This window comes from Xiphias gladius, chromosome 23, assembly GCF_016859285.1.
Source record: "Xiphias gladius isolate SHS-SW01 ecotype Sanya breed wild chromosome 23, ASM1685928v1, whole genome shotgun sequence".
NCBI lineage: Eukaryota > Metazoa > Chordata > Actinopteri > Istiophoriformes > Xiphiidae > Xiphias > Xiphias gladius.
The window spans coordinates 11,384,230-11,402,195 of record NC_053422.1 but is presented as its reverse complement, the minus strand read 5'-3'; the positions used below and the strand labels follow the sequence as shown (position 1 = coordinate 11,402,195).

Sequence of the window (17,966 nt, the reverse complement as noted above, 5' to 3'; positions counted from 1 at the left end):
ATGTTTTATGAGGAAGGAAATGCATTCATCAAGCTTTTACACACGTAGATACACACAAAGCACATTGTTTACATGTAAACTCCGCAGATCACCTTTAAGTAAATGTTGTTACTTTCCACCACTGCTCCGAGGAAACCCATTACTGGAGGTGGAAAACCTCTTTTATGGCTACATGTAAGGATCTGAAGAGTAACTACATAAGAAAAGTAGAAGAGACTTTTGTTCACAGAGAACAATGATCTCACACATGTTCCTCTTTTCTGGCCTCTTTACATCATGAGCCAGAACGGACATAAATGAATATGCATTTTTTTGAAGGCTGTCCAGCTTTCTCTGTGAAGGGTTTCTTTCGTGTGCTTTCGGTGATGCAAACGTCTGACAAGAGCGTGCAGATGCAGGGTGTGGTGTGTCGGCATCACATTCACACCTTCAAGACGCAGCGACGGAACCTTTGCCGGGCAACAAGGAACCAAGAACTGCTCACAGCTGTTTTAATGATGAGTCCAGTTAATGAAGCTGCACAGGTTTAAAAATGCTTTGTTGTTTGATATAGTTGCTTTAGAAAAATAGAGTTATGATGATTAAAAAGCACGTCCTCGAGTCAAATCAATGTCTTTTGGCAACGTCAGGCTAACTTTAATGCCGCACATCTGTCAGTGAAAGACATTAATGCCACAAATCTTGTGATTGCTGAGTGATTCTAAAACGCAACGCTTGGGTTTCCAAATCTTGGGTGTTAGACTGGTTTCCTATAGACTGGTTTCCGGGCAATGCCATTGGTGAGATACGTGCACATGAGGTAGAAAATGACTCAAAAATGAGAGCTTATGAGAAGACTAACATGAAAAGTTGCTTTTGTGTCTAACACAGCACGAATCACAAAAGTAATGAGTAGAAAATGTTCATTATCTCAACAAAGAAAGCTGCACTGTTAGCTCAGAGTGCAGAATTAATTATAAGCTCCCATATTTCCGGTCAGAGCCATGGATTTCATGAAGGCTGTGGATGGTTTTAAACTGAAACTTCCAGAATAAACACCAATTGTAAGGTAAGACAGTTCACACTGTTACTGTGTGGGAATCGGTGACAGAGGAGCGGGATAGAGGAGCAGGCTGACGGCTTTAGATCCGAAAATCATGTTGTTATATGCTTAAACCTTTCAAGAGAAAAAAATGAAACGGGCGCTCAGAGACTCTTTTCATGATCCTGTGTGGCATCTCAATAATACTGGTTAAATCCTGGATTGAGACTGTTTGTCAGGGGGGAAGCCTTGCCTGTTTACACTGCAGTCATCTCCAATATGAGTTTTTGCAATAACACAGCACAACTGGTAATTATCCTGTGTCTGGTACATTTTCAGGAAAGAGCAGGATTTTCGTACATGCTAAATAGCCACATGCTCACCCTCTAAAATCTAACATTGACAAAAGCTTTTACCTTCTCCTGCCTATTCGGCTTTTACAATCCTGGCTGAAATTACTGGAATCCCTGAATTTTAAGTACAGAATTTAGAATATCCTTAGAAATAAATGCAAATTAACCAATTTTGTATGATCAGAATATTTAATAATATTTAATAATATTTAATAAAATGTCCAAAGTTACTGAACAACAACACCAAAAAAAAAAATTCTTTCATTTAAAGAGATAAAAATCCAGACATAAAATGTACGCTTGACACAATTAACGCTTGGCACCCTTATAGTGAATTAGTTCCTCAAACAAAATAAAACACAAATAAGACTCACCTGTGCTGAGTGTTCACATGACCTGAATCATGGTTTTACTGCATAAAAAGGGGCTGATTGTTTCCAGTTTCTTTAATACACTGGCGAAGACATGCAGTGCATCAGTTTGTCTCTAGGTGACAAAATGAAGCCCAAAAGGAAAAGAACAACCTACCTACAGTAAAACATGGTGGAGGTTCTATCATGCTGTGGGGCTGCTTTGCTGCCTCTGCTACTGGAGGCATTGAATGTATCAAAGGAATGATGAAATCAGAAGATCACCGAGGCATTTTAGAGCAAAATTACCCAGTGTCAGAAAACTAGGTTGGAGGCGAAGGTTTTGGGTCTTTCAGCAAGACAATGACCCAAAGCACACATCCAGCAGCTCCAAAGAATGGTTGAAAAGGAAAAGATTGACTGTTTTTAACTGGCTAGCAATGAGTCCTGACCAAAATTCCTTTGAAAACCTTTGGAGAGCTGAAATCTGCCATTGCAAGAAGTACTCCTGCAAACTTAAAAGAGCTTGAACGCATAACAATGGGAGAGTGGCCGAAACTACCAGGAGACAGGTACAAGAAGTTTCCAGATGGCTAAACAAACATTTAGCTTTAGCTAAAGACCGTTAAACTTGAACCTCAACCTTTTTGTGCAGCCTCAAGCGTTGAACGAAGTTGGTAGTTGTTTTGTCTCCATTTGTGCTTTGTCAGTCACATTTTGTCACGCGATAAAGCAGGGACTGCTGGTGGTCTACTTCACCGAACGCACCTTTCCCTCCTGCCCACACATTATTGGCTACTGTCAGATTGATTAATGGTACCCCTGTTGTCAGGAAAATGAAGAGTTGCTGCTCAGCACACCATTACATCGTCTATCATCTCTGGGGATTTTGGTGTTGTACTTTGTCAATGTGGAGTTAATTATAACTACTTTATATTGTTGGGCAAGTTAATCTATAGTATGATCTTCTCTTATAAATTTATCATATGTTTTAAACAATGGTGGAAGAAGTACTCAAGTCTTAAAAAATAAAAGTAGAAGTACCACAATGTAGAAATGCTCTTTTACAGGTTCAATTGAATCAAAGTTTTACTTAATCAGAATATAATTAAAGCACTAAAATGAAAATGACTCATTACATAGAACGGCCCTTTTCAGAATGTACAGTTTATTATTATTATTATTTTTTTTTTTAAATATTATACACTATTTTCCAACACTGGTTTTAAATGTAAAATCTTTATCTGCAAAGTAGCAAGTAACTGTAGCTGTCAGATAGATGTAGTGGAGTATGAAATAAAACATGAGATGTGTCGATATAGAAGTTAATGTAGTAGAACATGTAAAAGTACTGTAAGTGCCTAAAGTTGCATTTAAGAGGTAAAGGTCCAAGTGAAGTCACTGGTGTTAATGTCAAAGTCGATTTGCAAGTGTTATGATTTTGTCAACTCTAAAAGTGATCAGATTCATGACACGGGTACACCCCTGTTTTAAAGAATGTTACTTTAATAAAATAGAAATTATATCAGCTGGTCATACAAATGTCCAGTTTCAAACAAAACAAAAAAGGTAAACCATCAAAAATCACAAAAGATCATTTTTAAAGTTTGAACGCCAGAATATCATTTATTCACACAGTTAAATTATTAAACAAATATATCCTTTAATTTAAAAAATGCTAAATAGCAGTGCATCTCTCAACCTGTTGTAGCTGCTCAATAGAGACTGCATAGGGGTAACAGTGTGCAAGTCTGCTTTGAATGGTCTGAGTGCAAGAAAAATGGAGATGTTCAGATGATGTTGTGGAGGAGAGCGACTGCCAGAGGGATGAGGGTCAGCGAGGAGGAACAGACGGACGCCGGAGATCCAGACGCTATGAAGGGCTCTGTGTTTCTGAGCATCCAGTCCTTCTCCTCATGCAGTTCCTGTCTGTCCAGCTCAGGACCCACCAGCCTCCGGATCGTCTCGTAATATTTATTCAGCCACTGAAGCTGGAAAGAGAACACCACTCTCAATGAAAGTCAGAGACCGGCCTAAAGATTTACAGCGTTGGCATGCAAAAACCAAGTTGCATTGATTTAATATTACAGATAAATTGGATGAACTTCATTGAAAATTAGGAGTAAACACTGGATAACACACAAAATTAACATAAGCATCCAATCCAGTATTGTCTTGTTCTAGGGTTAAATACAGTGTTCCACAGGGATCAATACTTGGACCACTTTTTTGTGTGTGTGTGTACAGAAAAAATACAAAATAAATTATTATTGTCATGCCGAAAGTGGTGGAAGAGGTCCTGATATTGTTTACTTAAATGAAAACACCAATAGCATAAAGTAAATATAATCTGTTACGAATAAAGGTTCTGCTTTCAAACTTCTACTTAAGTGAAATTACAAGTATTATCAATGATATAATTATTTTATATGTTAATACTGTTGCATTGGTGTGTAAGAACCTTCAAACCTGTTGTGTGCATAGATGGTTGATGTGCACTATAAATGAACTGAAGTTAAAGAAAAAAGATAAACTCAAATTTTGCAGCAACCAAAATACAGCATAGCTGCTTTTTTTTTTTCTGAAAAGGATGACATTTCTTTACTGCTCAATGATGCTACAAAATACCTTGTTTTCTCCTCATATAAAAAGAAACGAAACACAGAAGTTAGACTTCACACATGGTTTTGTTTTCGCAGCCTATGTTTTGAACTCTGAGGTGCAGAGAGTCTAAGACCTCAAGTTTTAAAGGGGGATTTTAAGAGGAAACCAGCACTCTTAATGCAGGGAAATGAAAGACACGGTTGATGTCACACTGTATTTACAAATTAAAGAAGAAAACTGATTGTGTCACTGGGGAAGTAAACTAAAATTAAAGCTTGTTACTGGGGATTTATTTTACGTGTTTATGTGTTGGGTAAACACTTTTTTGTATTTCCTTTTTAAAAAATGATGGTGAATTTCCACTAACTTCTTTACACACATTGTTCTTAACAAGAATTGGAGTAAACAATTAAATACTATGTCTCACCTGTTCTGAGCTGAGGAGAGAAGTGTCAATCAGCTTTCTGTCATACGGAACCAGTGACACAGTGTCAAAGGTCAGAAAGTTGTGACCGTACTGAGGGGAAGCAAAACACATGGAGGCAGACGTTATTCACAAAGTAGTGATCCTACTTTGCTTATTTCATGCTTTAAATTAAAAAGTATTGTCATAGAGTTCTGGCTTGGTCAACAACCGTTCTGCATCTACCTTCGTTTGGACGGGGACGATCACAGCAACATCTTCAATCCGGATCCCAAAGTCATTCTCCTTGTAGTACCCAGGTTCTTAAAGAAAACCGTTATCAGTCTGGTATTTTTCTACACTGTAACATTTGTGCCACGAAATGCAATACGTGTGAAGTAAATTTCCTTTAAAATGATCATGATGTGGTTTATCGTTTGTGGGTGTGTATTTTTTTTTTTTTTTCCCCCTCACCTATAGATGTGAACATGCCTGCTCTGAAGGGGATGTTGTTGCCCTGAAAGCCAACTGGCCCTGCAAAAAAATACATTATATGATTAAAATAAAGATTATATCACAAGACAAAAAGTGAAAGCAAAGTTAAAAAAAAAACGAAACATTTTATTGGTGTACATTCACCTTAAACTTCCATTGTTAGCTGTTTCATTAAAATCACAAACTGCGGTATTTTACTCTACCACAATATTTATACATATTTTCCTGAAACTTAGCATGACATTAATTGGTAGTTAAAAAAAAAAGTATAGTGTTGTCTTGTAGTGCTGTACCTCCCCTTTTCAGGAATATATACAGTATTTTTACAACAAATAGCCAAAAAAATATTAAAATATTTTTTTGGACATATTTTTTGTCATTACTGTGACTGTTTTTTTTGTGATTTTGTGATCAAGTCGTAGCATTTTTCTTTCAAGTCAAGTTTTTGGGAGCTATTATCCAGTGTGCTGACAGTCCTCAGAAAATGGTTACACATACGGGTAGTTTTGCAACAGTCAGTCATCTAATGGATTAGTTGGTTATTTAGCAACTATTTTGATAATCAATTGGTAACTGAAGTAATTTTTTAAGGGAGAACTGCAAATATTCTCTGGTTACAGCTTCTACAGTGTGAGGATTTGCTGCATCTCACTGTAAACGGAATCTCTTTGTAGTTTGGACGGTTGGTGAGACAAAAAAAAGACATTTAAATATGTCACCTTGGGCTCTGGAGGACTGTGAATGACACGCTTTATAGGGTAAGTGGTTAGTCAGTGAATTGAGAAAATTATATGCAGATTAATCTATAGCCTAATGAAAATATTCATTAGCTGCAACTCTACATACAGGGATAGTCAGAGTTTTAACAGACTGATATTGTTTGTTCAAGTTCAAACTAACGACACCAATCCCAACCATCTCTCTAAACTGTTTTATTGGGGTTTTCAGCTCTGTTTTTTCAAGCAAGATAAGTGTGTTTAAACATGCCATTTGCTTGTCAGCTTATTCATTTTCTCACTCTAGGATACTAGCACCGCAGTGTGACGAAGATCAGTTTAACTGTAATTTCTCAAACAGCCTCTTGCGCATCATAATCATGATGCTTTTGAAGACCACAAATTGTGGTTTCGTCGGTAGATAAAGATGAATGCTGGAGGTTGTATCATCTGAAGGACGTATGGAAAGTAAAAGGAGCCGTACACTCATGAACTCCAAAGTAGTTTCCAACACCATGACCTGTGCCGTGGCCGTAGTTCAGGCCCACCTCCCACAACGCCCGGCGACCCAGCATCTCCATGTTTACGCCTGTTGATAAACGAAGGCCACACAGAGAGCGCGAATCAAACAGAAACACATCAACACCAACAATGATGAGACGTGGGGGAGCAGGGTTCTCTAGTGGTGAAACTGGGAAAGGTTTCAGAGTAGAATCATTGTAAATCTCCTTCTAAACATGCGTGAGTGTTATTCATTCCCACCTCTTGTCCCTGAGGGAAATATGGTTCGAGATATCTCAATGTTTCCCATGAGCACTCGAGTGAAGGCCTCCTGTGGAGCGAGACATATGGTTAATGACAGGGGAACGTTATTTTAAAGGAATATTTTGGATTATGTGGCAGTACATGTTTTGTGAAAGAAGAAAAATCACTGCAAAGCTTTTTACAGCCAAAAAAAAAACAAAAACAAAAAACTTTTTTCCAAAAACATCAAGAAAGTTTCTGGCTTATATAGTTATACAATGCTGCACTAAAACATTATACACTTTCTAACTGTAATACATGTTATGTCAACCTATATATTCTATATCATTCCTCTTTATCAGCTTACTCTATTATCCCACAGTTGTTGTTATACTATCCCATTATACTATATACTACTCTATATGTATATACTGTACATACCTAACTTTTGTCACTTTAAATACTGCTGTCACTCTAGTTGTGGCATGGACTACATACCATATGTTACAATGTCACTTTTTATTTTCATACTATACCGATATTTATTTATAATTTATATTCTACTATCCATTATTAATTATATTATATTATATTATATTATATTATATTATATTATATTATATTATATTATATTATATTATATTATATTATATTATATTATATTATATTATATTATATTATATTATATTATATTATATTATATTATATTATATTATATTATATTATATACCTTATTATTGCATATTAAGCACTGTTGTGTACAATACTGCATGTAACCTTTTATTTCCGTTTATTGCACAATACGTTCTGTACTGACTGTAACACATAATGAGGTTGGGGATCAATAGAGTGTCATCTTATCTTATTATAATGTTAATAAATAAAAATTCTAATGGGAACAAATTTTTCTTAGAAGAGGAGTGGCACAGAAAAACTCCAGTGATCGACTGCAGTCCAGATGATAAGCCCTCTCCTGTGTTTTGACAGAGAACATGTAAATATCTCTTCAAACATCCACCATTTCAATATGACATTAAAAGTGTTACCTTCTGCATTGCTGTGGGGATACCCCAGTGAACTGTCCGAGTGATGTCAGTGGTCCCGTCTCTAGTAGTAGCAGTGGGAGACATGATGACTGATTTCAAATGCAGGTGACGTGAAGTGAAACTGTGATAGAGTGTGAGCAGAGTGTGGTTTTTTTTTTTTTTTAACTCACAGATACTGGCCCCCAGAGTCAATCAGGTACATCTCATCAACCGTCAGCCTCCTAGTGGTTTCTTCTGTTGGGCTGCAACACAGCAAAACAGGAAATAATACGAGCACTACAACCCTCTGATGGATGAATTTATTAACATGTCACCCAGTGCAACAGTTTCCAGTGTTGACCTTTAGTTGACCTTTTTTTAATTTAGTCTTTTTTTTTTCACAATATCTATGATCTGTATGATGTTTTTCTTCTGGACAACGGAGGAGATGAACACAATGACTGTCAGCAGTCAACTCTCAACAATTTGATGTCTGAGCATCCTTGAACTCCCCAACAAGAGGAGGTAACTATCTAAATACTATAATTTGAAAAAGATAAAGATGAGATAATTATATAGTATGATAAAGATAGAAAAAATAAATTAAGTCATCAAATATGAGAAGAATATGAGTTAATCTTACCTGTAATGGGCAAGAGCAGCATTGGGTCCACTTGCAGAGATTGTATCAAAGCTTGGGCCTCTGCTGTCCTTCTGTTTGCTGTAATGATGTTTATATTAGCTGTAAAACCCCACTATGAAGTGAGTGTTTTTAATAACTATTCCATTTTTTTTGTGTGTTTTTTTTTTTTAATTAATGGACATTTCTAAGTTTGAATTTATGGCTCTCTGCTTTTATGTTACTTTATAATATATTTTCTAGGCTCTTGATCATTCATTCTGTATGTCAGGTCTCCTCCATCTCGCGTATTTACGTGTGCACCCACCTGCGGCACTTGTTGACGTATTCTGAAGCAGTCAGCTCAGTCTCCTTCCCCTCGGGCACGGCCTTCTCCAGCCACATCAGCAGCTGGATGACTGCAACTGCATCCCTCACCTGCACAGATTAATGAATTCCTGTAAAGATAATGGTCTCACATAAACGTATTAGAGGCTCTTATCTGGTTGAGCATAATTAAAGCTTTGTAACTAACAACCACAAGTGTTTCTTTATGGGTAATTATACACTAACTATGTGGGTGTGTGCATGTATGTGGTGCTGTGCTTGGGTATAACCTGAGTATGTCTGTGTGCAGATGACATACATGAGCATCCCTCAGGATTCGCTGCTCGGTCACATCTTTGATGGCTTTAGTCGTCAACACAGGAGAGTAGGAGCTTGTCAATAGTTTGTCCTACATGGTGCAGAGAAACAATTATAATTAATGCAGAAAATATATACTATAATACTGTATATTGCTGGAGTGGTGTTGTCCTCTCTTTTACCCCTCACAAATAGGAGGGTAGAACTTTCTACTTTTGAAAATAGTCCTGTTTTACAACTGTTATTTTTTTGTGTGTACTTACCTGCAAACACCGCATGGATTATTGCTATTATGAGGGAATAAGTAGTCATCTAGTTACTGGAAGCTGTTATTTCTAGAACCTGATTATGCAGGTTGGTGATCTACAAATAAATGACCTTGTCCTATTTAAATTAATTTAAACCTGCATTCATAGTTTCTTTGGCCACAGCAAAATCAGATGTAAACACAACTTTGGCATATTATCACCTCATAAAGTTGTTTCAGAAAATGTGTCAGTAAACATTTTACACATCCTGCAGACTCAAAGCAACATCATTGCTCTGTTTTGGTCTCCACCGTCTCCTGAGGGAAATATTTGGTTCATTAGCTGCTACATGCTCCACTGTGCTCACCAGCTAGTTGCTAAATGTGTCTGTCTGCTGTTTATGGCCCGTATGGTTTATGTACAGGTAGTGTACAGTGAGTTTATCAGAGGTTTTTGACTGAAAACAACTGCCTGCTGTATCTATGAACAATGCTGATGGAGCCAAAACAGTGAAGCTGTGGTTCATAAAAACAAAACAATGAGCAGAAAAAGTCACAGTGAAACAAAACCCAGAGCATTTTTATCTTTTGTAATGCAAAGGAGGAGAAAAATGCTTAAATTAACAGATTAGAATTCAACCACATTTTTCGTTTTCACAGGTTTACCAGCTGAAACCCACAGACATACCACCTATTGTGATATCACTCTGCTAGCTATGTACTAGCTAATCCCCAAGTGTGGTTTTATGTGGTGGATGGGGTTATCTAGTCACTTGACTAAATGTATGTATGTAACTGCCCCCGAGTTCAAGGTGAGTCATCAAAAATATTTTCGAACAACTGACACAAAAACACAAGAGCAGAACTTGGGAAATGCATTTTTTCATTTCACTGTGTCTTTAACCAAATCATTGGGAGTTCTTCACTATGAGCGACCCCCTTTGCAGTATACGTAGTCGTTTGATCCAGCGTTTATATAAAAATATTGATTAGTGCAACTTTAAAAACCTGGATTTTGTCTACAACATGCATAAAAATTTTCAGTCTCAGTAGCTGCCGGTGTAGCACCAAAAGATGATGAAATTATGCAGTCCAGTATATTATGAAATAAAATATCTGCATACCTCTGGTGTAATGATCTCATAAAGTGCGTAGTTTGTGTACTCTGTGCCGATCCACACTTTAACCCCTGGCTGGGCCACATAGTTCTTTAAATGATCTAGAACTGTGTCGTAGCTTTTCAGCTTCACACAGAGGGGCCCATCACAGGAGGCGTTCAGGTACGCCTTCAACTCCCCTGTCACTCTCTCTATGTGGAGAAAGAGCCTGGTAGATTTGGTAGAAGGGAAAGTACAAGGAGTGGTTCATAAAAGAAGTGGTTTATATTAAGAAAAATGCTACATGTCCTTATGCAAAATGTAAAAAAACACTCATCATAGGTTTGTTTCTAGTGTTTGTGATGGAAGTTACAGGAACAGAAACATAAGGAAAAAACATTGAAAGGAATCTGACGTGTTTGTATGTAATCCCTGAATAATGGATTTACCAGATTTGATCCATTGTGAGCAGTGTGTAGGAGTAGAAGAAGGGATTGTATGGGATGTCATTGCCGCGCAGATTAAACAGCCCTAAAAAACACAGATACACAACACCCCTGACTGTCAGCAGCAGCAGCAGCAGCAGCAGCAGCAGCAGCTCACACATTCATTTACGTCATCTGATAGATCCACCTGAGCACAGAGACGCTGTTTGTGACTCATGTACGTGACTTTTTCTGTGCCCCTGTCATTAAAATCAGACTCGCTAATTCTTAAATCGGAAGCCAGGAAAGGTCTGAAGCCAAGCAGTCATCCTGTGTGGGTTATAAGGAGGATTTTGAATAATACACTGTTCGTGTACAAGATGCTGAACTGATTAGAAGTTCAGAATCTTAAAAGATGTGGCCCACAAATGAGAATGAAAAAGAAAATAAAACATTGAGAATTGCGATTACCTTTCGGGGCATTTTTGAACATTTTGTGTATCTTTTCTTTTCTTTTTTCTTTTTTAGAAAACTGTATCCTATTCTAATATTATCCATCTCTAATAGAATCCATCTCTTTATTTTATTTTCAAACCTTTATTAGTCTGACTGATTTCACGTTGGATGGTTCAGGTTCTTTTTTTCATTACTGGTGATAATTCTAGCATTTTTTTGGTGATATATTTAGTTGGTTTTCTTTTTTGATTCGGACTTCCTTTAAACACAATGCTGTACTGTGCGTATTTTGTTTAAAATTCTCCTTATTGCAATTATCTTAATATCGGAATGTAGCTTTGCACATTTAAGTTAATTTTAAAACATTTAATCGATTTTCTTAAGGATAATATCAAATTCTGTTTCTGTGTTGGTGTAGAGCTACAATAAAACTGACAAAACTGAATGTGCTACTTGATATTACTATGAACTGCAATGAATACATCTAGAGTAGCTGTAGTGCATCTACACGATCCTCATATAAATTTCAGCAGTGGCTCTGCTGTAATTTTTCTAAATCAGCGACATGATTTATTGAAACATGTGTGAGCAGCTTCATTGACAGAGTCTGAGCCACTTACAGGCTGTTTCATCCAGCGCTGACAGCAGAAGAGCTGTGGGTTGGTATGGACTGTCCCTCATCTGATTCCGTATGTGCTCCACTTTCATCTGCCAGGACCTTTCTGCAAAAACACACATTTTACTTTTGTTTGAATCCACAGCAATGCTCATTTGTGTTGGACACAACACAAAAACCTTTTATTATGTATCTTTATCGTGATTCTTATTAAACCTGTGTTCATTGATTTTTTTGGCCATTAGGTGGCAGCTCAGCAAGCTGAAAACACAACAACAACATATTACCACCTGATAAAGCTGATATGGTGAATTTCTTAACAAGCAGTTGCCTTTGTACAATTGATGGATTACCCAACAGGCCTACCGGGCAAAACTCCTGGGGCCTCCTGACCTCTGTATCAAGCAACTGTTAATATTTATTGCTCGAGAGTCATAGAGCTCAGTTAAAAGACACAAAAACACCCCAAAGAGACTTAAAATGACCCCAAAATGACGTCAAATGATTAAAACCACCACAAAGACACTCAAATCAACCACGAAGCCTGGGCGTCTTGTATAGGAGAGGCGGGAGGCATTTTACCCGTCTGTACCCATTTTCTCATAATCCGTCTATTTCTATTTACACATCCAGCAGATATAAAGCATTATCATTAATTAACATTCATTCTGAGTCGTGTTTGTGCCCGTCTGATGAATGTAAGTCCACTATTTTCTCTCTTTTAGCTCTATTACGGTCTCCAAAAACTTCTGAGGGATATATGTGGCCCATCAGCTTCAGTTTTATTTGTCTGCAGTCTGGCGCTGAGCCGGCAGGTTACAGTGGGTTTATCAGAGTGTTTTTGCTCAAATGAGATAAACGACACTAAAACACTGCGTGGAGCCTCATAGATCCTCAGTGGGTTTGTCACTAGGAGCAACAACTTTATCATTACATGTAGTTTTCTTTTACCCATTTTTCATATAAAAGTATTGGTTGCAGTGAATAGTAGTGCCTTCTGTAAATACGATGCTTCCTACTGAGTGCAGACACACATCACTGCTTTTCCAGGAACTTAGCCCTTTTCTCAGACATTTCTCTCATCTGCCAACTGCTCATCATTTTATGGACTCTCCCCAGACAGTCAGCCAAATATAAGAGCAAACTCTCATATCCAAACTATGAGACAGCATTTATAAAAGACTTACTTATACCTCTGTATTGGATGCTTTTATCGGACTGTAGTCAAATGTATGCACACACAAAGACCATTAGGTTTATGATGCTCTCCATTTGTTCCATTTGTCTATTGTCTGACCATAAAGACTTATAAGGCCCATTGACGTCCAGACAACTTCCTTATCCGGGGGCTCTTCCACTCTCTCTAAGTTAGCATTTGATCTGTCAGCCAGCCATAAAAACATGAACAGGCTGTTTATGGCTGTGTTTGTGGACCCACTTATTGCCCTCTGTCCAGTTTGCAGGTATTTATCAGCACACAGATAAAAGGGCACCACAGACTACAGTGTGCGTGAGTGTACAGCACAGCCGCAAACACACACACACACACACACACACACGCGCACACACACATATAAGGAAACCCACGTATGACTCTGTCTGGCAGGCGGGTGAGGCTGTCAGGTGGGATGGGCGGTCTTCCCTTCCACACTTGGTCGACCAGGTTAGCAGGGACAGACTTGAGGCTGCGATTGCTTGACTGCAGACTCACGTCATAGTCCTCCTGTGTTTCTAATGCAGGAAATTGCAGATGATTACACACAACGAACCGAATCAATCACAAGCAAACAGTCTGAGCGGCACCTGGAGGCTCCATCAATAATTTTCCATCTACTTATGTGAGCTGTTTATTGATATTAACCTGGACTGACAAGAGGGATGGAGGATAGAGACTCACTGAGGGAGAAGAGGAAGGGGTCAAAGCCGATCTGGCCACCCAGGGGGACCTCAGAGATGAGCCACTCTGCCACACTGCTGATGGACACTGGGGAGCATCACACATGTCAGACAGCTGTCAAGTTATTACTGACTTTAGAGAAAGTGACAATTTTGTAACAAAATGTGGACCGAGAGATTAGACGGAGTGCCAGTTTCCAGATCCCTTTCTGGCCCATATTCTGTTACAAGATGCTATGAAGGAGTGACCCATGTTGCGAGAAACAGTTATAAAATTAAAGAAACAACAAAAAAGAGAAGAAAACACAATGCTGTGTAATTGTAACAACAATGAGGGTACATTATATAGTACACGTGCATCACATAAAGTACAGTGTTTGATATATTGTGCAATTACAGTAGCCAAGACAGTTCAATGCACTGCAATTTAAAGCACAAGGCTGTATTTTTGTCACTGTCAACAAATCCCATGAAAAGACCAAAACCAACAATGTGTTAGTCCGTCTCTCAAAACTGTAATTTCCCTGACGCTGTCTTCTCTCAGCCCCGAGCACATTTTGTTCCCACTGAAACTGGCCAGTGCTTTTTTTTTTGGGGACTATATTCAGCTATGGATTAATACACATTCGGTGCTCTATGAAGTATCCACAGTAGCAGGGCACTATGTGGGGTTGACTCAAAATAAACTCTAGTGGCTGGGAAGGTAATGAAGGAACATATCACCTAGTGCAATGGTGGGGCTCATGTTGTGTTTTTAATCATTGTTGGACAACACAACACTCTTTATGACACACATATGTGCCGTGAAGAAATCTGCTGCAGGCACAGAAAACACAAGCGGATAAAGAAATGCCACAAGATGGACACAACAGCAGAACAAACTGACTCCACAGCAGAATATTTGGGGGTTACTGAACACAAATGAATACTCTAGTAATTCCTAAAAGGCTAGGTGTAGCCAATATCTCATGTTAACATGTGATGGAATACCGTTTCCTCACTTTCAGCTTTTCATTGAAGAGTGGATGATGAATTGATCAGTTTTTAGAGTTCCCCTGGAAATTTCCATTGTGCTGGGTTTGACTTGGAGCTTTCCTGTATTTGCAGGGCATTTATTTATGCCAAACAAGTCAAATTGGCAAATGGGTTTCTTTATTTGTTGGTGTTTTATTTATTTTAGTTGCCCTTCGATTCGAAATGCTGTCTACATGTGGTCAAAATTGTATAAATGTTTTCTTCACTGTGCTTGTGTTCGCTCAGGTTGCATGGGTTTTCTTTGAGCTTTCTTTGCCTTCATACAAATCTGTGATCGTTGATAGGTGACAGAGCAAGTCATAAGTACTGAGTTGCCTCTTTAACTATAACAAAGGCTGCTATGTTTTAAGTTTACTGTTTCACAAACATGTGACTATCAGCGTCAGACATTCCGTGTTCTTGCGAGACAAAACTTGCCCTGACCTTCATTTGTTTGTGAGCTATTTTCATCACGTAAATCTTATAATAAGCAGCGTTTGTCAGTATATTTTTAGACCCGATCATCAAAACCAAAAATATTTGATTGGAAACCATGTGACCTGCGTTGTCATAACAAGCAGTCACAATATGATTATTCCCCACCATCTTTTTCCAGCTCCCAGTTGCAGTCCATCTGTCTCTCAGCTTGAACCCAGTAGCGGCTGTCTGTCCACAGGGCGGCCTTGGTCTGAGTGACTACAGCAGTGCCTGGGGAGAGGCCAGACAGCAGTGGTGTTATGGATACGGCAGCAGTGACAGTGAATTACAAATGACTATAAATGTCAGAGTCAACTTAGAACAATACGTGATGGGCCAGCAAATCTTGAAAATGTGTGTGTGTGTGTGGGAGGGGGGGCAGGAAGGTTAAGAAGAAACAATGAGGAGACGGTAAACTGGTGATGTGTGGTGGATATATTATCAGAGCTTGCATTATCATTCAACTGTTGTACCCTCAAATGAGATAGAGACACTTAAGTAGCAACAGCTGCGTAGATACCTGAATCTGAATTTTGCATGTCTGATTCTTAATGGAGGCCCGAGAAATGGGACTTTTCATTATGGAGTTTGGTGCAGTCCTGCTGCACGCAGCACGCTACTGAATCGTCATCTATCATCTCATCCTTTCATCCGTGCAGCCGCTGAGTACGGAAATATGCACGATCATTAATTATGTTCACCATTATTGCGCGGAAATTGATCTCAAGATTTAATGGTCGCGTTACTGTGCAAGGGCTGGGCGCAGATGAATGAGTGGATGCGACGACGCGGTGAGTGAAAGCGATAAAAACCAAACGGACGAGGGACAGGCTCCGCGGTGAGGGTGTAGGATGAAAATAGAGGAGCTGCATGACCGCGGAACTCAGACGTGGGGAGTTGAGTCACGGGGAGGAGGAGGATGATGAAGAGGAGGAGGAGGAGGAGGAGGAGGAAAGGACCGTACCTGCGGATCCTGTAAAGCCTGTCATGAAGGCCATCCTGGCATCACGTGGTGCGATGTACTCACTCTGACAGAGAAACAGAGTAGGTTACACACACATGCATGCGCGCGTGCACACACACACACACACACACACACACACGCACAAGGTTCAAACCCAGATGAATTAATTATGATGGACAGCAGATGTACCAGGTGAGCGTCGGTGCCAGGGATAACGTAGGCAGAGATACCCAGGGGAAGCATTCGCTCTCGTAACTCCTGCAGCTGGAGAGTGGTATTTACTGCTGTGCTTGGGAGGTACTGTTACGCGCACACACACACACACACACACACACACACACACAAAGGGAAGAAAGACAGCGTGTGGAAAAAGTCTTCAGATTTAATTCAAACCCAAGAAACTGATGATTCATCCCTTTCTGTATCTCCCACTGTAATAATTAACCGTAGTGCATTCGCAGTAATCATTAACTGTAACTGTATAAAATTTATCCAACACGTTTCATAACAGGAAAATACCGTGTTACCTTTGAGGTCAATTTTATGACTTAGTTTTTTTTCTTTTTTGTTTTAATGTTGTGAATAAAGTCACTAATAACCCTGTTAATCACTGTCAAAATCATAACGCTTCCATTCACAGGTCGATCTTACCGGTGGGGAGAGAGAACAGTTCCTCTCAGTCTGCTCGTATGCAGCAGCACAAATGGTGTTTCCTGAAAAGGCAAACGCACAGGGGTAAAAGACATTGGAAAGTGGTAGTGAAGTGGAGAACGATCTGAGGCCATATATGCACATTTTCTGGTGGCTCCTTCTTAGGTAACTTATCCTGTTGAATCTCATTAGACACAGTGACAGTCAGAGCAATATGTGGGATCACATGTGACTCAAACTGTAGGATTCATGAGGACAAAAACGTCTGGTCAAAGTAAAAAAGGGACCAAATGACTCGTCCAGTAAGAGTCACATGTCCACTTTAAGATGATCTGTTAAACGTAGAAAAAAGGGAAGATTATATACAGAGCAGATATCTCCCTCTAAGACAAATCTTAATCCCCCTTTGCAAGCTATGAGTGTTTTTATCAGACAGCATGACATAGGATTTTAATGCATGCAAGCAAATTGATTTTAATTGCATACCAAAGAGACTGTATACAGTCCTAAAATTAAGAAAAAACAATAATATAAAAAAAAACAAAAACATTTTACACCAATTCAAAGCTTTTGTCCTCGTCGCAGACAAATGGAAATGTTGGTCATCACAGTGGCCGAATAAATGTCTTTACACAGATCATTGAGGACAAAGAGGAACTTTTTACCTGCCAGTGCTGCCAGAGACAGAGCCAGCAGCCAGCCATAAGAAGGCATCTTGGCACTATGAGTCCGTCACGAACAGATCCACACACAGAGAGGGTACAAAGCAGGTGTTCCGATGTGTATGCAGTGTATGTGCGAAAGTGTGTGTGGGTGTCTGCTAGTAAGTGCATGAATGTCCTCTCTCTCTCTCTCTCTCTCTCTCTCTCTCTCTCTCCCTCCCTTTCTCTCTCTCTCTCTCTCTCTCTCTGTCTCTCTCTCTCTCTCTGTCTCTCTCCCTCCCTTTCTCTCTCTCTCTCTCTCTCTCTCTGTCTCTCTCCTCCTCCTCCTCCTCCTCCTCTTCTGCCACCACTCACTATCTCCTCTCCCTGCGGCCCTCTGATAGGAATCATGTGCAGTGGCTTTGGGGGAGGATCTTGGGACTCAAACATTTCTTCCCTAAAAAAAATGACCTAAAATACAGTGTCACACTGTGGCAGTGTCACACT

General features: G+C 39.2%; 1 protein-coding gene across 1 annotated transcript; it reads right to left on the bottom strand.

Moving 5' to 3' along the window:
• Nucleotides 1–3,269: 3,269 nt before the first annotated feature.
• On the bottom strand, nucleotides 3,270–17,618 carry xpnpep2 (X-prolyl aminopeptidase (aminopeptidase P) 2, membrane-bound). The gene is made up of 21 exons (XM_040120125.1): nucleotides 17,484–17,618; nucleotides 16,819–16,880; nucleotides 16,357–16,467; nucleotides 16,168–16,231; nucleotides 15,330–15,434; nucleotides 13,714–13,800; nucleotides 13,404–13,547; nucleotides 11,821–11,922; nucleotides 10,769–10,850; nucleotides 10,347–10,548; nucleotides 8,977–9,066; nucleotides 8,659–8,768; nucleotides 8,355–8,432; nucleotides 7,903–7,974; nucleotides 7,733–7,793; nucleotides 6,705–6,774; nucleotides 6,427–6,531; nucleotides 5,206–5,265; nucleotides 4,978–5,054; nucleotides 4,756–4,845; nucleotides 3,270–3,715 (listed from the first exon to the last, which is right to left on the bottom strand). The coding sequence occupies exons 1-21, from the start codon at nucleotides 17,530–17,532 to the stop codon at nucleotides 3,515–3,517; spliced, it is 2,022 nt and encodes a 673-aa protein (XP_039976059.1). The 5' UTR covers nucleotides 17,533–17,618; the 3' UTR covers nucleotides 3,270–3,514.
• Between the last annotated feature and the right edge of the window lie 348 nt (nucleotides 17,619–17,966).

Bases quoted from the DNA above. Each gene is read 5' to 3' on its own strand.
- xpnpep2 (XM_040120125.1), bottom strand. From the start codon at position 17,532: ATGCCTTCTTATGGCTGGCTGCTGGCTCTGTCTCTGGCAGCACTGGCA. The intron at 13,801-15,329 runs GTGGGGAATAAT...GATGCTCCCCAG, and splicing joins CTGGGAGCTGGAAAAAGATG to TGTCCATCAGCAGTGTGGCA. The intron at 10,549-10,768 runs GTAAATCCATTA...CAAATCTACCAG, and splicing joins CTCACAATGGATCAAATCTG to GCTCTTTCTCCACATAGAGA.